A 24,384-nucleotide genomic window follows, 5' to 3' on the forward strand; every position below is an offset into this window, starting at 1 on the left:
TCCTGAAATCACATTGTATTTGTGGAGAGCTCCAGTTCCTGTTACTCTGTTTCCAGTGGTTCTTTAGGTGTTTGTTACTTGCATAGTTAGGGGTCCTGTCATACAGCATTCACTAGGTGAAGCAGTGCTTTAAATGTTCTCACTAATTTTAACATGCGGAAAGTGAATACTTTTGTGAAATACAATTCAATTCTTATAAATTAAAATAAATCAAAACCTTCAATCACAAGGTTTCAATTTTGTGTTTCATGTGTTTGTGAGGGTGATGCAGCAATCTCAAAGCAACAAAGTCACCAGGACATCTTGGTGAAAAAAAATAAGGGAAATTTAAAAAGCATGCAGATTAATAACTTTCATGATAAGAATCTAAGCAGGTTTTGATCCCAAGTTGGGGTATAAACATGAACGGAACAACAAATTAAATATAAATCAGATTTTGCAGACCTGCCTTGTACTAAAGCATGCTGGGGATAAAGCTTTTCTGTTTTCTCTCAGTACACCTGAAGCTCTCAGGTGTACTGAGAGCAACAAATGCTTAGTCAACAGCCAAAATTCAAAATAAGCTGGCTAAATTCCAAGTATTTGTGGTTTTAATGACAACAAATGAAACTTATTATGAAACAACCTAGTCCTCATTTTTATACTACTGTGCATTGACTAAATAGATTTGGGGGTTAATTTAACTAATGAATCTGTGGGGTGAAAGAAAATATCAACACTGTACCTAATCAGACATACTGTTTATGCACTCTTCTTACACCATAACCCAGTGATAGTTGATAAAGCATAAGCATTCCCACCACATTAAATTTAAGACTTAGAAGTGAAGGTAAGAAAATCAAACCAACATTCATGTAAGTATACCCACTCCCCTTCTTGCATCCCTCTACCCTGTCTTATTGATTACTGAGAAAGCAGTCTGGCATCAATAACCAACTGGTGTGCTTTAGCCCTTGGCAGCTGTTCCTATTTTATGTTGATAACTTCCCAATGGGAACCATTGACAGGGCAGCTTTTAGTTAGGGTTGCAGGTGTTTGATGGAGTTATTGCTAGAGAATAAGAAGAGGGTGTGAGTGGGTTATAAAGACTGTTCTGTCTGCCTCCCTTCATCTTTTGGGTGGAGAGGGAGTGAGCTGTGGTTTTCCCTAAAATTAAGCTTAAAAAGGATGACTGCTGTGCTTTGAGGGTGGAAGTTTAGTTCTGAATTGCCCAAGAGTGGTTGGTGTTGGTTACGGTAAGAGCTGTAAGTCAGTGTTTTCTCAACACCTAATATTTATATGGATGTTCTTTAAAGCTAAGGTTTGCTTGATGAATCCCAAGTGAGGTCCTAAACATACAGAAATGCTGTTTTATGGAGACAGTTGTCCTTTTGAAAGGAGAGATGGTGCTGCTTGCAGTAAGAAGGTTGTGCTCTGGCCTGTGTAGTTTTAATATAATTACCTAAGGGAGGTTCCAATATTATTTATGAATCTTGGGTGTGATTATTGGCAATCACTTAAACAAAATTTGTTAAAAAGGCTTTGAAGAATGAAATGTTCGTAGTGTGTAGAATCTGGTACACTGTCTGCCTTTGTTCTCTATGGGGTATGTTAATATGTATCCAAATTGCTATTCTTGACCAGTATATGATATATACAGGTTTTGTGCTGGTAGCTGTAATAATGAGCTAAAACAAGAAGAAGTAGATGTCTTTCCAGCAGGCTCTTTAATATATGTTTTCAGAGAGCACTCACTGATAGCAAATGATTTCACCAAAAAAAAGACAAAAATTTGGTTCTTGCAAGATATGTTATTTTGCTAAAAGCCTTGACTTTTCTAGCAATATAATTCCTGTAAGCTATTTGCTTTTTCCTCTTAAACTAAAACACTTTTCTATCAGGTTAGCTAAAACTTCAAATTGGGTCTTAAGGAAACACTCAAGGCTTCTCTTTTTAAGACTACTTGGCCTTTGAGACCTGACTCAGCAGCTCAAGGGCATATGGGGCTGGGAAGGGGTGGTTTGAAAAACAGCAAAAAACTTTACTGGTTAGAATCTCATCACACTTTTGCTTCAGTATGCAAATATAAGTTTTTATTTAAGGTACGGAATACTCTTCTGTGACTTTTCTGTGGGGAGATGGAGCAGGAGGTAGTAAAGGAGAGACTGACCAAAACACAGACTTTTGTCTGTCTTTAGAAGGTGCAGTCTTAGCTTTCTTGTTAGCATGGAACTTAGTTTTCACAGTATAAATTAAGGTTTTAAATGCTAAGCATCTGGGCCTAAGATGCTGTTATGTACACAAAACTTCAGTCTCTTGGTGTCCTTGGCACCCTCGATGCCAAGTTTGAACTTTTATTCTAGACTCTACTGTACTAATTTACAAAATGTTCAAGAGCTTATATGTTATATTATGTTCTTATTTAAGTGTTAAATGTTGTTATTTATCTGCTTGTTGCTGTAAGATTTTTTGCTAAGTTCACACTGTACTCTTTTGCTCCTGTCTTCCATTTCTAGCCTTGGAGCTTTGGATGGAGAAGGTGAACAGCTTGTACTTGATATCAACTAGTGTGGGTTTTTTTGGCAGCAAAAAGCAGGAAAAAATGATAGTGTATCCTAACAGTTGAAAATAGTGTATGAGGGGCTTGGCTGGATTATGAGGTACTTAAAACTACCTCAGAACTCTCCTTCTAATGCTGGCTAGTTCTAGGAGAGGCAGATCCTGTATGTCTCTGTATCTTTCCCTTCTAAGATACTTCAGTGAAAGGATTAATATTTAGCTAATGACTGGTGGTGGTGCAAATAGTATTCACTCTTAATAGCTAAGGTGTAGCTTTCAGGAGCTCAGAAGAGGTATGCTTTGAATGCTGAAATAAACAAATGAAAATATAAGATGTGTGATCAGCAATATCTGCTGGGGTGCTACGGTTGTTCTAAGAGTGGGCCTTGTGTACTGTTCTAGCAGTGTGCTGATTACAGTAGCTATCTACTTTATTATGACCTTTTTCACACCTCATTAAGTACTTCCATTCAGTTATGAAGAGCAGGCTATCATATTTTTTTAGGAGAAAGCTAGTATGTGTCTCTAGACTCTAGGGGTACAGTATGTCCAAATATGCACTTTAAAATCAATGTCTTGCTTAGAACACGAAGGTTCTGTAGTTACAGTATTGATGTTTTGCAAACAGAAGTGAACACATAAACAGCATTAAATCTAGATACCTTCACTGAATCCTTGTGTTTTGTTCCCTTCAGGTTAAATGTGTAATGATCTTTGAACAAGTGGATATACAAACTCGCTAAAGATGTCCGTTCAGAGCCAGCACCGTTCCATTATTATTAACCCTCCTCCACCAGAATACATAAATAATAAAAGTACTGGATGTCAAACAAACCAACTTCAGTACTTACAGAGGGTGGTCATGAGAGCCATGTGGAGACACAACTTTTCCTGGCCATTTCACCAACCTGTAGATGCAGCAGCACTGAATCTGCCTGTAAGAACCATTTTAGAACTGGGGTATTCATATGTAAATTATATAAATTAATGTTAAACACTATTTTTTTTCTAATGCAACAGATTATGGAAGACTATTTTGCTATTGAACTGCTGTCATTAATCCAAGTCTACAAGAAATGTGTTTCCTTTCTAGAGAAATGCTGCATTTTTGCTCATTTTTCTGAGCTGAAACTAGTAAATCAGTATTTCTAAGGAATAATAATGCTTAAATAGGCCTCTTAGAGCTTCTGTATATTGGTGTTCAGATTTGTCTTCTGGTTTAGACATATTTATTAACACTTCATATGATGAGTAATTTCTTTTGCCTTTTAGTATTTCTTTTTTATATTAAGCAGCCTTAATGTCAAATTCTTTGATGAAAAATCAGATCTGATTGACCCTGAAGTAAACAGGCAAACCTGGAACCATTTTGTTGCAGAGAAGTCATTATACCTATAAGTATTTGTCAGTTTCAAATCATTTTGCTCTGAAGTCTCCAGAGCAAATAAATGTCCCTGCAAAAACAGGGAAATAAAAAAGCTATAGTTCTCATCATACCATAATGGAAGAGCATCCTCCCATGAAATAGCAGATATGATGCTTAAATTTTTCTGTTCTGCTGTGTGCACGCTATTTATGCTACAATTTAATTGTAACAAAGTACATGACTATAATGTCTTGAGACACATAGTTTTCATCCAGGCATTTTTAGAGTCCAATTTTGGATATTTTTCAGTTAAATTAAAACATAAGTGATTGGCACAATGGTATTTCAGATTACCTGGGAGACACCGCTCTTGGTAGATAAGTAGAGAGGTGTTAAATAAAACCACTATATGTTCCCTTGGATTATTTTCTTTTTTCCCCTACAACAGTTTATGTTGATATTTGATAGCATTGATATTTATTTCTCACAAATTTTCAAGACTAATTCTATATTAGTTCACTGTTCTGTTTAGAGCAGACAAAAGCCTTTATCTGTGGCTGTTTCTTGTGATAAACTCATTTGGTCAGTTTGTACAAAAGCACAGTCAAAGTGACTATTTCTCAGTGCCTTTTGTTACCCTTTCTCCTTCTTGGAAGTAGCTGTCAGTTAAGGTTAATATTAAGGGGCATTCCATCAGAGTTGTGGCAACATTTGCAGCTGGCTTCAGGCCAGTTCTGCCTCTCTGGATTTCTAAGGCAGCTTCTTGACTTCTCTGAGTATGTGTTAGTTCAGCCACTGCACAGTAACAAGCAAATGGCTGGCTCCATGGCAAGGACAATAAAAGTATTTGCCCCCTTTGCATTTCTCCTCCAAATGGAGATGCAGAATGGACAATACTTAATTATTAACTGCATTTTTATTTTGATTATTAATTGCAATTTTTTTTAATAAATTTAATAGCCTGCACTCTGATGTATTTAGCTTTTGTATTTCACCAAAATAGACTGTTAGGATAGCTGCAGAACACTTTAGAAGTAGTAGCTACTTTGTACAATTACCATGTATATGTTACAATGTATATGTGAACTTCATGGGGATATTTCCATTCCAATTTCTTAAATGCGCCATCAGGGAAACAGCCTCATGGTCTCACTCGCAGTTTTAGCTGAGTTACTAAAATAATCATGACAGTTCCCACTCCAGCTGCCTTTCAGTCATATTGTTACTTCTTCACAAGGCCAACCCTAAGAGGAGAGCCAGTATAGCCAGGGATAAAGTATTTGGACAGCAATTGTGAAAACTTGGCAGCTTCTTTTCGTTAGTGACTGAGACTTTGTGAAGTTTGGCTTCTTTTTCCTCTGCTGTATAAGCTGGAGTGCTGCTTTGTGTATACTTCTAGTAAGTACTACTAGCAGTAGAGCTCTGGACCCTATTGAAATAAAGATTCTTTGGGGCTTTGAATGATATATGTTTCAAGGAAGAACAAGGACAAAATATAAGGTCAAGATTTCCTGAACACCTACATTTTTTGGTACCTATGACTATAGGCCAAAGTCTTCCTTTAAATAAAATGCTGCTTCTAATATAATGCAATTCTCTCTTGTAGTTTAGCTTTCATAAATAAATGTGTAAAAATCTTCATGTCCTAATATTGAGATATGTTTGGTGACTTAGTCTTTCAATACCCCACAGGATTATTACACCATCATAAAAAAACCTATGGACTTGGGCACCATAAAAAAGCGTCTGGAACACAATTACTACACAAGAGCTGCAGAATGTATTGAAGACTTTAAAACTATGTTCTGGAACTGCTACACATACAACAAGGTATGTGAACCACCAACTCTTACCAGTTCTGTTGAATGATACAAACAAGACTAAAATAAGCACATTATTAAAACACACCGTAAGTTAGTAAACATTTTCATTATTTTTTTGAAACTATTTTCTCTGAAATTTTAGGGAGGTTTTTTAGCTAGGATTTACTGAGGACACATAAGTGAAGTCTTGCTTGCTGTTCCATCAATTGAGTGCATATTTTTTTTTCTGCACAAAGACTCCACATCCAAAGTCTCTGGGGTTCAGCTGCAGAGCTCATGAACAGCAAGCCCTATGTCACTGCTGTACAAGTCCAAGGCTAGCAATGCTCTAGCCATGAGCCACACTGTTCTTTCAACAAGTTTAACCTAATGAAATGTGAGCATCTCCCTATGCCTGGATATTTTTTGGCTGTGTCTTACTATCTTTGAGCTTCAACAGCTTCTTCAGAGCACAGGGGTAGATAAGGGAGTTGCAGATCTGCCCCCTTTGGCCTTTGCTGTAGAAGTATGCAGAGGTAAAGAAGGCTTTTTCAATGGGGCAGTGAGAGAAAGAATATTTCAATGGTGAAGTAATTTGCTTTAAAGCGAGTTGCAGGGGCAGGGACGGCAATGATTTCTAGACCTCTCTGGTCCTGGAGGTTTTTTTCAATCTCTTGAGGCAGGACTCTCTAGCCTGGTTGTTTTATGAGATAGTTCCCATTACTGCAGCCTCTCTTTTACTGAATGGCACTGACCATATTTTGCAGCCAGGTGATGACATTGTGTTTATGGCTGAAGAACTAGAAAAAGTGTTTATGCAGAAAATAGCCCATATGCCGCCAGAAGAAAGACTAGTGGGTCTCAGTAAAGGAAAGAGAAAAGGAAAGAAGACAGAAGGTAAGGCCTGTATTATTTTCTGAATTTGTAATATATTAAGCAAGCAAAACTGGAAAAAGGAAATCCTCTTTGTCACAACTCAACCCTGGAACAGTTTGGGTGTTCTCTACTTTTTCCAGAACAATCAAATAACAATACTGCTATAAGGCTTTAGAAGATTTTTTATTATTATTATTCAAAGGTGTGGGATTTTTTGTTTTGTCTTGGTTTTGGTTTGTTGGTTGGTTGGTTGTTTTTTTGGGGGTTTTTTTGAGAAAAGGAACTGATTTCCAATTCAGAGACTGTCATGCTGCCCAGCACTGTGTTACATAAACTAATAGATGGGAACTAAACAGAGTAACAGCTGGAAAAGACATGAATAATCTAATCAGCCAAACCAAACACAGAAAAACATTGGTCTAAACTGTCCTCAGATCTCAGTAGAGGACATCTGTAATATTGCTAAGCCATATATGCAGGTATTAACAATGCTTAGGATACATAAACCTACATGATTCAGTCTGCACTCTTTGCTGCTTGGTCTTCACGTGTTTTTAGAAAACAACTTGAAATTTTTGTTGGCAAGAACATTTTTTACAATACACAGACTGTAGTATGGTGCCTCTTTAATCTTTGGTCTGAAGTTAATCCACACTTTCTTGAAGCCAAATGTATAACTTGACACATGATATTTTAGCTGAAGCACTAATGGTGTGAGTAGAGGAGGACACCAGTGTTGCTGTAAGTAACAAACACTCTTGTTTGCATTTATTTATGACATTCCCGTATAGAAGAGTGGTTATGTTGACAACTGGTCAATTTGACCATGAAAGAAATTAACTGCAACATTTAATACTTATGTCCTAAAATTGTCCTGTATTAAAATAACCAGAACCATGGCAGCCTAACCCTGGGATTTCAAATGAACAAAGCTCAAGTGAGAAACGAGCTGAAAGCAGTGAGCAGCCTCCAGTGATGACTCAAGAGCGACAGCAGGTTACACTGGCTCCTTTGTCTGCAGCTCAGCTGACTGCTTTAATGCCAGCTGCAGTCTCTATAACAAAAGTAAGTTTCCTCAAATAACTTTCAGAAAGAAAAACATTGAAATTACTCCTTCAGGCATTGATGGCAAAACCATAGGAGCCATGCTTATTGCTTTGTGTTTTGAAACTTTTGTCATAATAGAAGATAGTGAGAGATTTCCATTAAAGCTTCTATGTCTCTGCTAAATAACTAGGCCAGTGATAATTCTAGAAACGAAACAGAAATTGGGATGATTGCTTGACACATCTTTTCTTATAAATATGGCTTTAAAATGTTTTTCTCAAAGAAACAAAATTAAGTTTAATATGATCATTCTTGGAGTGTATTACTTATGTGCACTTTTGCAGGCTTCACCTTGAGGATAATGGGTTTGTTACTAAAATAAAGCTCTAAGTTCTATTTAATAATTTCTCACAGTTTTTATGTAAATCAAATGTTTGATTCTTCAAAAATTAGCATTTTTGCTTAAACACTGTGTAACTAGCCTGGAAGGTGTTTGTAGCTCACAAAAGCAAATTCTTGTTACTTCAATCTGAGTTGTATGTGAACATCTGAAAAATGCTCCTCTATTGACTTAGTTTTGGTTTTGCTCTTCCAATGAGGAATAGGCACTCGTGTAGTGAATATTTACACTTCACTCATGTAGGATCTGAACTGATGACAAAGCACTCATTATATGGCTTCCAAAAAAAATACTCCACAAGTTAAAGAAAAACCAAGATAAACTGTGTACATAAGGCCCTCAACCAGGCCTAAAATGAGTTGCAGTGCTCTTCCTCCTTCCTGTGGCTGTCAACTTGCAGGTAATTTCATAACCTGCTAGCTTCCTGGAATCTTCACAAATGGCTAAAATCTGACCACAGCCTGACGTACAGTACAGCTACTTCTTCCCTTTACATCTAAGATGGAGCTTGGTGTGCTGGTCTTGTAATACATTGCAGATTTTTAGTCTAAGCTTGTGGAATTGCTGCATTCTGCTCTGACTTCAATAGCTGTAAAAGCTCTGACACTTTTTTTGGACCACACACACACGAGAGAATAATCTAAAACTGACCATTCTCTTACTGTTCTGGACACTTGTATATTTTTTCTTTTTTTTTAGGTAAGAAAAGGTGTGAAAAGGAAGGCTGACACTACAACTCCTACTACTTCAATAGTCACAGCAAGTGGTGAATCTTCTGCAATGTTTAGTGAAGGGAAAGGTGTTAAAGCATGTAGAGGTGAAAATGAATGTATGGTAACAAATAAGCATCTGAAGAAATCCTTTTCAGATTCTCAACAGCCACCTGGAATTATTAAAAAGATTCAGTTGTCAGAACAACTTAAACATTGCAATGCAATACTTAAAGAAATGTTTTCAAAGAAACATGCAGCATATGCATGGCCTTTCATAAAACCTGTAGATGTGCCACCTTTCTCCACTAGTGTGAACCAGGCCATTGCCAAATGTCCTACAGACCTAGGAACCATCAAAGTAAGTATATTTCTGGGGAATCTGTGTAATTACAATGTTTTAAATGTGTTAGCTGAAAAGGTGTCGTGAAAGCTGCTTCTCCTATGAAAGACATAACGGGCCTAGAAACCAAATACATTGTTGTTTCTCAAACTTAGCCAAGGTCACTGGAGAAAGTCTTCTGTGTCTCATGACACATAGAAGCCAATACACCTAACTGCTGAAAAAGCTAATACGAGTGAGGGAATAATGGTCTCCATGAAACCCTCCCAAGGGTGCCACATGTTAAATACCTGTTTGTACACACAGTGCTGTTTTTAATGCCCTATAAAACAAAATCCATCTCTGTCAACGTCTGCTTTTCCCTCAATCGCAGTATTCTTGGTGAAGTGCTCTGGAACTTCTGCTCTGGGTGTTTACGTGACACATTTTGCCTTTTTTAGTGGAAAGCATCCATTCTAGATGGAGATATGTGGACAGTGCTCTGTGAACACTGGGTGTGTTTGTATGGGGTAAAGTATTTAGCCCAGTTAAGCTCCACTTCTTGGGGAATGTTCAATTTTAATAGCTTACTGAATTATCTTGAAAGCTGACGTGCACAATACAAAGGTTATTTCCCAATTTCAAGTCTATTAGTTTGACTCCAGCTATTATGGAATAAGCTTTGTGTAAATACCATGCATAGAATCAAAAACAGATGCTGAGTTCAGAACCAAATAAAGCCACCCAAACACTGTTGTTCTGACCAAGTGCTGAAACTAGTACTATGAAGTCCTTCCAGCAATTAAATTTGTTTAAAAGGGGAAAAAAATCTTACTTTGTTAAAAGAGATGTTGAAAAAGAGATGCAGGTATTTCCATAATGTTTTTTATAATATTTACTGCCTTGATACAAACTGGACCTGAACATAGATGTTAAAAATTCTTGTTCCTCCTTTCTTTCTGCTAGTTCTTGGTGATGCTGTCTGCTAAGTGTGCCTTAATTTTCTTTTCCTCTAGAAGAAAATGGATAACTTTGAATATAACGATATACAAGAATTTGCTACAGATGTTAGATTAATGTTCATGAGCTGCTACAAACGTAATTCTTCAGACCATGAAATAGTTGCTATGGCAAGAAAACTTCAGGTGAGTTATCTTTTAAGTCAGACTTGAAAAAGAATAGCTCATGTCATCCCCTGATGTAGAATCTACCAATATTACTGAACTACTGTGCTGCTGTGTAGTTCTACAAGTTGTAGCTGCATAACACTTCTAGATATCTGAAAAATATGCTGTTCCCAATCCTGACTCTTCAGGATGTTTTTGAAATGCACTTTGCTAAAATTCCTGATGAACCTGTTGCAAGTGATCATCTGCCACAGCCTATGAGAGAAATGACAGAAGCTTATTCCAGTGAAAGTAGTAATGATAGCTCTTCAGAAGAAAAATCATCTGAAGACTCAGAAGAGGAGAGAAAAGTGCACCTCAAAAAGCTTCAGGAGCAAGTAAGCATTAGTACTTAATGTAACTTAAGACCTCTCTGGTAATGCCACTTTCAATGGTCCAAGGATTAGCACAAAAATCAGTTTTTAAAAGATTCTAGTAACTTGTATTTTTAATACTGAACTTTATTCCTGTTTGGAAGTGCTGCCAAGTGTTAAGCAAATAGCGCCTCAACAAATACGAAGGGAGCAATTGTTCTGCTACTCTTGCCTACTACTTCTTCAGAGGACTCTCAAACTTCTTAAAAAGTAAAACCCTGTTCCTGTGGTATGAGAGCCTCCAGGCACTCCACATGTAGCTTAGTGGCATATTCTTCCACCAGGATCATTTCTTTCACATGGTCAAAAAGCAATGTTCTTTCCCTCAGTCTCTTCTGAGCCACACAAAAGCAAGTCATTAATTTCTCCTCTACAAAGTGGAGTATGAGAGAAAAAAGAACGTATCTCATGCTAACCAGTGAAACAAAGCCATGCTTCACATTAGGAGTGGGGTGGGTGTTGCTTCTCCTTGAACATAACTTTTTAACCTGTTGCTGCTGTATCTATAAAATCTGAGGAAAATTAGCATTTGTTCTGTTAGTCAAATGAGGGACAGTTTTTGGTCCTTGTCAGATAACAATCACCAATTTATGAATGTAGGCAGAAGAACAAATGCAAGTGTACAAGCTAACTCTACAGTAGTGAGGTATTTCAGTGTGTCTCATTTCTAATCTCATCATCTGACCATCTTCCATTCCTGAGGTTTAAACAAAGTTGTGTTAAACTCTTCTCTGAAATTCTGTGTGTGTCCCAACTTGCCACTTTATATTGCAAAATAAGATGTGTGAGCCCAGTCCCACTTGCCTAATTCAGCAGTGCTGTGGAAATATAACCTAATAAGGCATTTATGTGCATCCCAAATTCCTGAAATTAGAGAGGCTGCTGAGGGGGAAGGAGGGGGTGTTTGTGTATTCCTGACAGAATGCTAAAAGGTACATGCTGTTAGAAACGTCTGCATAAATTAAACAGTCCTGCATCTTCTAGATGCATAATCAGTGACTAAGATACAATGTAGTAAAATGTTTGGAAAATAGATCTTGCTTGGAAAGCAGACATCCTATTAATATCCACTCAGTTGCCACAAATTTCCTGTGATATTTACAACCAGTTTATTGTTCCTCCTACATGGAATAAGATTATAAGCATTTTGAGGTTTTTTTGTTCTCTTTTTGGTTTTGGTAGCTTGAATCTCTTCACCAGCAGTTGTGGGTTTTGACCAAAGCATGCTTATCTAGACCAGAAAAGAAAAAAGGGAAGGCTAAAAGTGAGAAAAGAAAGAACAAGGAAAAAGCTGAAATAAAAAGCTTGATTCAAAAGAAGAAAAATCTGAAATATGTGAAGAAAACTAAGAAAAAGCTGTCTTTAAACACGTAAGTGTGGGGAACTTGTGTGGGTGTCAAATTATTTTAAGCTGCTGTTACTGCAGTATATTCTTTTCCTGCAGTCAATCAAAGAAAACCATGCAGCAGGTCTTGTTGGCACGTAAGTCAGAAGATGAAGATGGTGCCAAACCTATGAATTATGATGAAAAACGACAGCTGAGTTTGGACATAAATAAACTCCCTGGAGATAAGCTTGGGAAAGTAGTCCATATAATACAGTCAAGAGAACCCGCACTGAGGAACTCTAACCCTGATGAGATAGAAATAGACTTTGAAACTTTAAATGCTTCAACGCTCAGAGAACTAGAGAAATATGTAGCAACCTGTTTGAGGAAGAAACAAAGAAAGCAGGGTATGTAGCATAAATGATATTCTAAAAAGCCCGTTAGATTTGCTTTTTGGTTTGCTTTCACGTTAACTTCTGTTTCCCATGCAGCTAAAAAAACAACAAAGTCAAAAGAAGAACTTAATTTTGAGAGGAAACAAGAGCTAGAGAAGAGACTACTGGATGTCAATGGTCAACTAAACCCAAAGAAGGGGAGCTTCAAGAGTAATATGGCTCTTGCTTTTACTCATTTGCAATGGAAATAGCTCAAAGTGGAATTCTTCCCTTGGGCTTTAGTCCTGTTAGGTATCTGGGAACTTTCTCCTCAGAATAGTTGGGGTCTTAAGCTTCCCACTGCTAGTCTAAACATTCTTTCTATGCTGGGTGAGCTGGAGTCACAGCAGCAAATTTGGTCAGTCACTGTCTAAAACAGCTTCCTTATTCTGGCACCTAATACTTTATTATAGGTAAAGATGATAACAGTTTCTGGAATTAAGGGACACTGAACAATTCCCTAATGTTAATATATGAAAACACGGTGGGGAATGTGGAGGGTCACACAGTCTATTTGTTTGCAATTCATTTTCTGTGGTTTAGAGTCACAAGAAAAAACAATTCTAGTAATACTTGTTATGTGGCAGTGTCACTAATGCTGTCATGCTAACAAAACTTCTGTATCAGTGATGGATGTGCTGTGTTATCTTAGACTTAAGGAAGTGTCCTAGGAGAATAATTCAGTTTTTCAGGCAATAATGCATTTCAATATCAAAGCCAGGATTACAGTGCGTACTTGAGCTGTACACTTACTGATGATTCTCATCAGAGGCTGAAAAGGGATCAATGCAGCTGATGCTGCTATTATCAGTCAAGCTGTTCCTCATTAAAATAGTGAGTGCTATTATTGCCCTCCACTGGTTATCTATTTAGCTCCTATGTAAAATCAGTTAGCTGAAAGGACAGAAGCAGCTCTGGAAGACACAGGGACACTTGTATCCAGCATTAGCTCAGTCAGATCTTCCTGTCTGGTATACATAATGGCTTGAAAATATCCTACAAATAAAAGCTTAAAGAAGCAGCTGAAATCAATTATGAACTACATCTTGTGAGGAGAGGAAAGAAGCTTTCTGGTAAATCTTTACAACTGGTATCTGGCTTTTTGACAAGAGCTAAATCTGAGCTTATGTCCAGGGAAACAGGTATCCATGTAACTTCTCATTTTCAAAGCTTCCACAGAGAAAAATCTTTGAAAAAGGTTTGCCTGCAAAATCATTATAAGCTGAGTTAAATCAACCCTGCAGATGCAAAACAGTCAGATGGTGGGGAGGTGGCAAAAGATGGCTATTTGGGAGAGCACATGGCTAGGGAAAGAAGAGCTGGCTGAAGATAAAGAACTCTATAGGCAAGCCTGGCAGCAGCAACATGCACAGAAACAGGCTTTTAACCACAGGAAAGCTTATGGGGGAAAATTGCTTGAATTGTGTCTTAAGTCTGTACAGTTTTAATCGACATCATGATTGCAAATTTTGTGACTACAGCTTCTCCTTGGATATTTCATTCATTCAACTAGCTTGCTGCTGGTAAATCCCATTCTGCTCCTCTCTAGAGGGAAGCCTTTGTTTTCAAGTCCACTGCTAAATGGAGAGTAGACAAGGAAATGAAATAAAATTAACTCTTACATGGGAGAATAGGCCTAACAAGGTTGATCATAGTCTTGTACATGAAGAATGCTCCATTGCAGGTTGTTCTGAATGTTTTATTTTTCTCCTGCAGTTGAGAACAATCCCGAGTCAAGTACTGGGCCAAGCAGATTGAGTGACAGCAGTAGCAGCTCCTCAGATTCTGGCAGCAGCACTAGCAGTGATTCTAGTTCCTCAGATAGCAGTGACTCTGAATCAGGTTAGAAAGCTTTTTTTTTGTGTAGGCAAAATGCATTCTCTCTTAGCATCTCATGTTCCACATGCTTACTAAGGATTTGAGTTATCTTTGGTTTGGTTTGCTCCATTTTGAAGGGTCAATTCCAATGCTATGAAATGAGTGCCTTAATACTGAGATTCCAAATAACACAATCAAACCCCACTACATGCATTCAGCTTAACAGTGAAAATCTTTAGCGACCAAAATAAGCTAGCAAAAGGGCTTTGTATCTAACCTGGACACTTGATTATTGGGCTATAGCTTACTCTTGTAGCTTTGATCCCTTTCTGAAAGTGTGATTCACTTCATCTTCTGGTCAGCAGCACCAAGGATGACCTGAGCAACAAACTGCCTACAGCATTGACTGTAGAGCCAAAATCCACCCTGGTGCTTAAACTCTTTCAAGCTTGTTTAAAGGTTATTATAGCATCAGAACACTGAATGTTTCTTTGTACACAGAACTCCTTAGTTTTCTAGGACAGAACAGATCTGCCAAACTGGAGGTTTACTGTGTACATCTCCATGTGAGGTATAGGTGAGAGGGATGCTCAACCCTCTGCAGTTTGGGGGGAACCAAACACCGTGAATCAATGGCAATGAAGACCTTGACCCTACAGGAATCTTTGTGGTCTCTTTTTATATCTGGGAGAAGTTCTCTAAACATATCAAGTTCAAGTAGTCAAGATAAGAATGTTCCTTTCACTGTGAAGTTTGATTCTAAGTGCAACTTCAACTCACACCTTATGTGTGTGAATAATGAAACGTGTGAATGACTGATTTTGGGTTTTTCCATCCCCCCATTTTCTTTCCCACCTCACTGTATTTACAGTTATAGAAACCTGCTCAAGACAGACTGGAGACAGGCAGAACTGTCCAGCTTCTACGGAAAAGTCTAAGGTAATGGATATAATAATATTGCCCTAAACAAAAAACAAAGTCATTACACAAATAACTTTGTTGAAGTTCTTTTTTAACATACAATGGTAATAGAAATGATGCAACTTTATCAGGAAATAATGAATATGGCTTGAATACTAGTTGTTCTGTAGGACTGATTGATATGAAGATGTCCCATGAGCTGTTAAAAGTACCTTATGCATCTGTATAGAAACAGATGTACTCGGAGAACTTCTGAGGCTTTCACCTTTTATCATCCTTGTGGTGATTGTGTTTGATGAAGAAGGGCAGAATGCTCCACATACCCACTCACGCCCCAAAAAGGCAAATACTCTCCAAAGCCTTTTCTGAGTATCGAATTGACCTAACAAACAGTGTAAGCCCCCCTTAAATGTTTTTTTAGTCTATTAATAAACTTCACTTCTACACCTGAAAGTAAATTAATTGTACAATATACCACTTAATTTCAGGATACTTTAATACAGTTTGTTATTGTTATGGTATTATTAAAACAAATAGCAGTTTTATCTAGAAATCATTCTTAGTGCCTCTTAGATTGTCTTGCTCTATTCCTGTATTATACAGTGGGCGTTATTTCTTGTCAAGAAATTTCTTTCAATTTCCCTTGAAGCTACCAGAGACAGAGACCTTGAATTTCAAAGCAAAATCACAGCCAAACCTTCATTCTTCTTGTGATAGACCAACTTTCCCTTAAAGTACAGGAAACTAGGCTGCAAATTTATTATTCAGTTGCTCCTTCTGCATCTTCATAAGCAAAGATTCAGGGAAGGAATTATGCAACTCTTTTTTTGCTGAAGAGCTGCAGCCTCTGCAGTGACAGAATGACAGCAATAAACTTGAGAAAACAGGATCCAGGAAATGAGCTTCAGCTTGGTCAGTTATAACAGCCCCTTACTGACCTTCTGAGTAGCAACAAACGTCAGACTTGAAAATCCTCACATTACATTTTGTTCTCAGGGCTTTCTGTACCTGTCAGACCAAGGCAGTGAGTGCATTTTACCTCATGGCTTTTTGTCATCAAAACACTTAGAAAATGCTGGATCAGTATCACAGTACAAGGGGTACTGAATCTAATACAGTGGAAATGGGTAGTGGTGGGAAAAGAGAATCAAATAGCTATTTAAAAATTTGGCTGTATTAACTACTGCAGTCTCTTTATAGAGAATACCACTGTGTTTGCAGGGGACATCCTGCAATGCTGTTCTACAAGCACAGCCCTCCTCTCTTACTAGCAGCTTGCAAAGTCATGGATCACCTGAATCACAGCAGCCACCTCCCCAAGTACTGCAAAGGCTTCAGTGGAGATCACTCAATCCACCAGGACAAACCACTCAGGCTCTCACAGGTAATAGCTTTATAGCTACATCTGACTGCTGAGGAAAGAAGGGTTGTCAGGATGCTTGTATTACCCAACGAGCCTATCGTGGAATTTTGGAGATTAGCAAGTGGAAAACTGAAACAAGTTCTTGCGGGGTATGGATTACCAAGGAGCATGGTGTAAACTAAAGCACAGCAGCACTGGGGACTGGCTAGGGGTCTCAGATTACTGGACACTTGTGGGGCAGAGCAGTATAAAAAACAGGAGGTGTTCATGCTTTAATGAGGTAGAAAAGGATAACTTAATGAACTTGGGGTTACAGGAAGTGTTGAACACCTTAAGGCAGGATTAGATGCTCAAACCCCTGCCCACTCCCCAAGTTCATGTCTGAAATGCCTGTTGGCTGAGTGTAAGGCTTGGGGCCAGAGGTCCTCTGAACTGATTGCTGTTGTCCAGACACGTCAGATACATGAAGATGCTTAGGAACTTCATCCAAGGAGCTATTCTTTTCCCTCCCTCACTTCAAAAAGTCTAATAACAGTCTGAGATTTTTGGTAAAAGACAGCATTAACTGGTAGCTGATTACCTGAAAAATCAATTAAAAACTAATTAAAAATAACTCTTAAATCATGTGGCTAGAATAAATACCTCCATACTGAGTTACTCCACAGATCTAAACAGTGACCTAATTTTGAGATGTAGGACTGTATTTTGCATGATAGGGGGAAAATCTTACCCTACCTTCTTTCTCAGGTAAAATCTCAGCTGTACCTGCTCTGCATGATGCTCCAGACCAGCAAACTCCTCACAGCACTCCAAAAACAAATCAGTCTTCTGTCACCCACTCCAGAAATGTTCTTCCAGAGGTGAATACGTGCTAGTCTCCAATGAATTAATTTCAAACAGCATCTGTGAAGCATGTTCTTACCCTTTAAATAAGATGTAGTATAATACTTCAAGCTTGAATTTGTTGTGATGAAGGCCATTTAAGGTTTACAACAAAAGTTTTCTAAAACCTCAATAATAAAGTGATTCTTATCCTTTAACAGGGTATTACCTCATTGCCTATTGGCGACAACGCGAAAGCAAAGTTTGTCTGATCATGTTTATAGTGTACTGTAAAGCTTATTTTAATTCTTTTCAGGGCTATAGCTTGAACTTAAGTAATCCCTGCACACTTACAGGTTAAAGGTCCACCCTGTAAACCAACAGCTTTACAAAAGAGGCAGATTATAATATATGTTTTGGTTTTGTAAAAATACCAATTTCACAAACTCAGCAGTACTGAGGGTCTAGAGGCTGTACTGGGAAAGTGTGTTGCTTTTCATACCTTTTCCTAAAGCTATGGAAACTGGGGCTTTCAGGGTCTAGATGAGGTTGTAAAATATTTAATCACTGGTGAGTTCTGTCTTAGTATATTCTTGGAGAGTATCCTGGTTAGAAGGGCCTCTGTGGAGCAAAGATAGTTATTGATGTAACCGCAGCAGGATCACTTCCATCCTATGATGGTTAATAATCTTTCTGAACATGGTTGAAAATTTAGTTGCTTTAATCAAGCTGTAATAGCTCTCTTTTTGGCAATGGGTAGAAACTGCCTCTTGAATCTATGAGTGCAAGAATGTGTCCTGCAAGTAAGGATGAAAAGCAGCTCACCCTTTCCTATTGGTGTCCACTGTCCAAGGTAGCAGGTAATGCAAATTATAACTCAGGTTTGCGCAGCAGTGCCCTTAGCTCAAGAGATTACTACACAGAGAAAAGAATACCACTGCACTGAAGATCAGAGTTACCCTTCACCCTGATCCATAAGCTAGAGTGCAGCAACTGCCTTTATGGCAACTTTATCCTGCAGTACAATGTTAAGGGTTAGAGATCTTGTATCAGTTTCTCATGTTCTACCCACACCATCACTTTGGATTGCTGAGCTGTGCATATCCTAGGTCTGAAGTCTTGATTTCTGAACTTGCTTTGCTTACTGTAATATGAATGAAATCTATTTCTTCCCTGGTGTTTACAGAAGCTAGAGCTGCAAGAATTTACTGCTCTAAGCTTTTAAACCTTTAATCCTGATGCTGTATAACGAGAATCCTCATGTGCTATACACAAGTAATATGAAGAATGTATTTTGAAGTCTAGCTTCTCTTCTAGATGTCCAACACTGTTTTCCAAGTTGACAGTGCTGACTGGAGTAAACAAGCTGAGCAAACAAGGCATCTAGACAAATCAAATAAACTTCAAAACAAGACTAGTGTGAGAACTGCTGATTTAATATCCATAAGTCAAGAACAAAGTATGTAATGTCATAATAAAAACTGTAACCATTATCGGGGTGCAAAGTTAAAAATTAAACCGGTCTATGAAACTCGTATATTAATCAGTTTATAGGATAAGGGCGGGTGTGCAGTTTTCCCTCGCTTTTTGATTTGCTGCTTAAAAACCACAAAAAAAGTGAAATTAAACAGATGTTTGGTTCTTGTTCTGTGTTAAAACATATAAAGAAAATTAGAAATTACTTTTTGCTCTAAGAATTTAGCTTTCTGAATGTAGTATTAGGGATAAGTAACCCAGTTCTTCCATGAAGTCTGAGAATTGATGCTCCAATCTGTTGAACTTCATCGGCCTTTGAAATGTCTTCTGGTGAAGCTTCATGGAGCTCTTTTTCCCAGGACACTTTGTGTGTATTTTGAGTTATTATATTTGGCTCCTGTTGACAAGGATCTGACAGCAAATCAATGTCAAAAAGACTTTCACTATGGAATAAACTTGCAATTATTACAAGAACACTGGCCCTCTGAAAGCTGCATTCCATATTTCATACATATTTCAAACTGAAGGATTGACTGAACATTCATGTTCTGTGTGTCCACCATTACCAGACACAATTGTTTTGGTTTCTCTTTTACTCTTTTCCCTCTAGAACACCTCTACAGGGAGGGAAGAAGCTTCTGAAAACTTGATGAAATTAAAAGGCAGAACCTGTTCACTGATGAACTCTCATTTTTGGCAAAGAATAATGCCCAGTAGTTGCAGTATATTAAAGCAATTCTAAAACTGGAGATTTAATTCTCCATGGATTTCTATTCATTTTAGGGTCTTAACACACCAATCCATCCATCTTTTGTTTAGATTTGCAGCAGCTGGAACTGGTACATGGCCTCAGCTAAGGATTTTCACTTACAAAGTTTTGAGGCTGTCTGAAAGCCCCTTTAATAACAAATTGGTTGAGGGTTTGATACTTTCAATCCAGAATTCCAGATTCAAACACTCAAAAACTTATCCTTTACATATTAAAAAAAAAAAAGCCAACACATTACCTGAAGTTTTTTATTAAGCATTTACTTAAATACTGTAACATCTCAAACTACAGTAGAGGATTGTGGCTGAAGGAGATAAAATGGATTGTTTACCTCTGGTTTGAAAATAGTGCTTGGGGATTTTTTTTTCCTCTCAAAATAATAAAGAAGGTAACAGCATGGAGTATTCGTATATCTGTAGGCTACTGGAAATGTGAGGACTAGCCCTTGATGGTTGACCTATATGCTTAAAAAAAAAAAAAAAAAAAGTAGATAGGGTTGAAAGCCTTAGGTGAAATGCATTTGCATGACCAATCAGGTACTCTGAATGCTGAAATCAAAAGGAAAGAGGGCTGGGTGGGACGAGGAGGAAGCGAGTAAGTGGCAAAATGCTGTGTTGAGGCTTCCTGACCAAACCTTTTGAACATTCTGCTGGGATGTGTCCTAGAATTAACCTGGAGTTAATTTTTCATCTATGGTTGAGCTAAATATACTTTTACAGCCCAAAAGTGGAGAAAGTCTGGTTCAACTTAAGCTTAGGAAATGTTTGGGAGAAATTCTGTCATTCTGAACCAAATAATAAACTACACTGTAAGCTTTTAAGTCAATTCCTTGAATTACTAAAGTTTTATAATTTAAATTTGAGAAATTATAGTCTATAAAATCAACATGATCGAAAAGGCTTTTTTTATTCTTCCATCAGGTCATTGTACACCCAAAGATAAATCTAATAAAGATAAAAACATACTAGAGCCAATGTCTGAACTCCTTCCAAGAAAGGTAAGTGGTGCTCAAGTTCTATTTGAGAAGAGGCTGAATTTATTTACTAAGTTGAATAACTCCCTGGCCTAGGACCTTCTCTAAAAATCTGTTCTTTTATGATTGAACTATTTAGTGTACAACAGGCTTTTGTCATTATTATAATCTGTACAGATTTGTCTCATTTTTAGTGTGAAAACCAAACAAATCTATGGACTCTCTTCATTGCAAAAGGCAAAGCATATAAGATAAATGCATACACACACATATACATATATAATATGCCTACGTTGCCATATTAAAATATGGCTTGTTTCATCTACTTTTAATGTTAAAACAAGGAACTAGTGTTCCTTGATCTAGTTCTGATGTCCAAGTTATTAGTGTGCTTTCCCTTACTGAGCCAGTAACAAAAATAAGAGTAGTGTGGAATATGGTCTTGGTGCTATTGGAAAACCTGTTCTGAAATAAGACAAAGCACTTTTAGTGACTAAAGGTATTTATGACAGTTGAGCAAAATCTTTCCTAGCATTCATGAAGTTATCTTAATTGGAAGAACAGAGACATTTTCTTATCTACTAAAATCTTCTCTTGTAATCAGCTAATTGAAAACGTTAAATCAAAATTACTAATAGATCATGTCAGCCTCTGGACCTAAAAAGCTTTCTATATCACCTGTTGAACTAAAATGTTTCTAGGATTTTTCTTTAGGCACTTAGCTTTCAGAAATCTATTAAGTAACATGTTGAGTTCAATTCCAAAAATATGTATTTCCTTCATAAGCACATGCTTCTACTTAGAAGCATGTTTTCTTAAGAATGCTGGTTTTATTCTGGAAAATGCCACAGGGGAACAAACAAAAGCCACAAGCCTAACATAAAACTATTGTTATGTAAGGATTACGTATGGAAATTCGATGGATGCTCCCTGTATTAAAACCTTGTCAATGGACCTTGTGTACTCAGCCTTGTGAATTCATGTTTTCTGAAATGAAAAAGTGGAGAGGTAGACAAAAGGGTCAGAATAGCTACAAATGGCACTGGTTATTGGCACATTGCCAAAGACTCTCAAAGCTGATGAGAAAGCACATCAGCATCTGCTCAGATTGCTGTATTTGCACTAATACCCTGCCAAAGGAAGAACGTTTTGGTGTAGATATTTCCGACAGGCCCAGTCAAACAACGTTGTGCTAATATAAGAACTAAGCAGGTAAAGTAGTTGCAGAGTATTTTTTTCTTCTTCTGTGTTTTCTTTTTCCCAATAACTTCAGGATACAGAACTGAAGACTGTAGATTCCTGGGTAAGCCTATGTAAAACAATGAAACTTCCAGCTCCGATAAAAGCATCTGCTGAGAGCTTCAATCAGTTCAGGGAGGCAGTATTAAAGAGGAGTGGGCAAGTGCAGGAGTCCAAAAGGTCTCTTGTGCAAGCTGAGAGGGAGCTGCAAAATCTTCCTCAAGAAAACAAAAAGTTTGTAGCTACTTCTGTGTAAGTATTATTCTGGTTTTTGCCTGTATGGTACTGGGGGACTTTGTTATTCAGGAACAAGAAGTTTGGATTGGGTGATTGCCACGTGTCAGGTGAAACAAGGGAGATGTACCATGCTAAGCAAAACTGCACATCCAAAATGCACAAAGCAGCTTTTTCTCTTCAAACAGCATTATTTCAGTGGCCAGAGAAACTTTCCAAATTTCTTTCTTTATTGCTGCTGTTAGTTTGCTTCTGGATTTGGTGTGTGGTTTTGTTTTGGTTTTTGGTTTTGTTTATTTTTGTTGGTTTGTTTGGTTTGGTTTTTTTGGATTTTGTTTTGTTTTCTTTTCTTTTCTTTTGTTTTTGGATGGAGGGGTCTGGTAGCCAAACCTGTAGCCAGGAATGTCCTCACCTTAGTGCTCTCCTAAGGGGATGCAGGATTGTCTAGTCTTTGAAAGCATGGTGTTAACATAGCTATACAGGGGTTCCAGGGTGCACCACTTCACACAGCAGAATTCTTTGCATTGCTGTAGAAAAGCACCTTCAACAAGCCCCTGCTGCAGTATTCTTCTCTAGTTGTTTGCAGCTCCTGCTTCAGGCAGTGCCCTGAGGTCTGTGGTCATGCTGAGTGGGATAAGTGACTGCTACTAATTTCTGCATTGCAGTAATATCCTGGAGTTTGTTTGCCACCTTTGGAAACTCTGTTTGCAGTATTTCCCACTCCAGTAGTCTGCATTTTTTTCCTTGCCTGTTTTACCCTGTAAAAGATGAATCTGAGTCGGTTCCTAAATTCTCCTGCACTTGCCTGTTGCTGGTCGTATTAGAAAAATTTGATTGTTTGGATTGTTGTATTTTAATAATCAGAGCATTTGAGAGACTTAAGAATATACTCCTTGTTCAGAATTTACTGAAATTTACCTCAAATTACTAATTGAAGAGGAAGAAGGTAGAAGAAAAACATCACAGGCCAAGAAAGTAACAGAAAATAAAGAATTTCAAACCAAGTGTATGTAAATTTTGGGTAGCATATCTATAAATCCTACATGCATAGAGGTTAGAAATGGGACACAGGAACCAGGGACTTGCTACAGTCCAACAATTATGTGCACAAAGCTCTTGTGAAGGGAAATCACTATGAAACCATGTGAAAGAGAACCACACTTGAAATGCTAGGCACCGATTTAAATTATTTGCAGAATTCTATCAGGTTGTTATGAAAAAAAGAACTTTTATCCTATACTGATTTCTTCTCCTGTCTTTAAAGGGGCCATGAAAGCACAGGATTGGATGCCATGGCAGCAACAGACTCTGAGCTTGAAAAGGAAACACCTGAGAGTAAACTGCCTGAAGCTCAACAACATATCCTTGATCAAGACCGTAACTTGGCTAGAAAAATGGAACAAGAACGCAGGAGGAAGGAAGCAGTAAGTGTCTGACCCCAGCTATGTGATTTTTTTTTTTTTAACTTTACTAGAGAATAAACAAATATTACGTCAGGTCCTAAAAAACTAACTGTTTTTATTGGTGGCAGTAATTAATGTTTTTTAATTGCTACCTTTTTTAGATTAAATATTTTTTAAAAATTCGTAGTGGTCCAATGGAATGTAAGTACCAGTGTGAGACTATGCTGGATTCAGATAAGTTCAACTGAAGCTCTCATCCCTCAGCTCTTTCCTGAGGGCTTCAACAACATGCACACTCAAACTTGTCGTAACAGAGAACACATACATTTTTTGAGAAGGTGCTTTATAGTTTTCTCTTAAATCATTAAGTATTTGACCTGCATAGTATTCATTAATGTCTGACTGCTCTGAAAAGACACTCGTTTGCTTTCTTGCAGACAGCTTGGATAATTGATGTGAATCTGCAGAGAGATATTATGGCATCTTTTGAAGAATACCTTGAGTGAAAGCAGTAGTTTATATAGAATTTAACTTCAAACTACTACAAACAGCACAGTTTTGTACTAGTTAGGATCTTAAATTAGTTCTAAATTAGGATCTTTAAAGACCTTCTCTAAAATACTTTGTATTAAAAGCTTGTTCATTAATACCTGAAGTATCGTAAGATTTATTTCTTTTCACTGTTTGTTTATAACATGTAATCTAGTGTACTACACAGTGCAACGGAGTCGTTCATTTGATTAGTTTCATCTGTTGTGTATATACGGTATTTAAAAAATCACTTTACTGTGTCACACCTGCACAAAATCTGAGCTGTGACAAAAAGATCTCTCTAAAAGTGATGCTGTCTAAGGGGTGTGTAACATTTTATGTAACCATAAAAAAAAGCTTCCATTAACTCTATAATTTCAGCAGTAAATTTTATGTACTTCCATGTCTTTTAAGGCCTAGATGTGTTCAATGTATTTTATGTTAACATAATATTTACCTAAGGGTGCAAACAT

At 37.5% G+C, this 24,384-nt stretch overlaps 1 protein-coding gene across 3 annotated transcripts; it reads left to right on the forward strand.

The window, feature by feature from the left end:
- The first annotated feature begins 1,073 nt into the window (after window positions 1-1,073).
- On the forward strand, window positions 1,074-23,964 carry BRDT (bromodomain testis associated). 3 transcript variants are annotated; one of them, XM_040073126.2, is made up of 20 exons: window positions 1,074-1,244; window positions 3,234-3,475; window positions 5,597-5,734; window positions 6,474-6,603; window positions 7,475-7,647; window positions 8,729-9,100; window positions 10,078-10,206; window positions 10,377-10,565; window positions 11,784-11,971; window positions 12,046-12,335; window positions 12,420-12,533; window positions 14,079-14,204; window positions 15,052-15,119; window positions 16,323-16,485; window positions 17,212-17,324; window positions 18,604-18,745; window positions 20,452-20,528; window positions 21,778-21,995; window positions 23,242-23,401; window positions 23,818-23,964. In XM_040073126.2, the coding sequence occupies exons 2-20, from the start codon at window positions 3,284-3,286 to the stop codon at window positions 23,884-23,886; spliced, it is 3,051 nt and encodes a 1,016-aa protein (XP_039929060.1). In that variant the 5' UTR covers window positions 1,074-1,244; window positions 3,234-3,283; the 3' UTR covers window positions 23,887-23,964. The 3 variants fall into 3 exon arrangements, with proteins under 3 accessions (XP_039929060.1, XP_039929061.1, XP_039929059.1); XM_040073125.2 differs by having other exon boundaries at window positions 1,075-1,235; XM_040073127.1 differs by lacking the exon at window positions 12,420-12,533 and having other exon boundaries at window positions 1,074-1,235.
- Window positions 23,965-24,384: the final 420 nt, after the last annotated feature.

Source organism: Hirundo rustica, chromosome 9, assembly GCF_015227805.2.
Source record: "Hirundo rustica isolate bHirRus1 chromosome 9, bHirRus1.pri.v3, whole genome shotgun sequence".
In the NCBI taxonomy this organism is placed as follows: domain Eukaryota; kingdom Metazoa; phylum Chordata; class Aves; order Passeriformes; family Hirundinidae; genus Hirundo; species Hirundo rustica.

Coding starts and splice junctions, on each gene's coding strand:
- BRDT (XM_040073126.2), top strand. CDS start 3,284: ATGTCCGTTCAGAGCCAGCACCGTTCCATTATTATTAACCCTCCTCCA. Junction 14,205..15,051: donor TAGCAGTGACTCTGAATCAG/GTTAGAAAGCTT, acceptor CTGTATTTACAG/TTATAGAAACCTGCTCAAGA. Junction 23,402..23,817: donor AACGCAGGAGGAAGGAAGCA/GTAAGTGTCTGA, acceptor GCTTTCTTGCAG/ACAGCTTGGATAATTGATGT.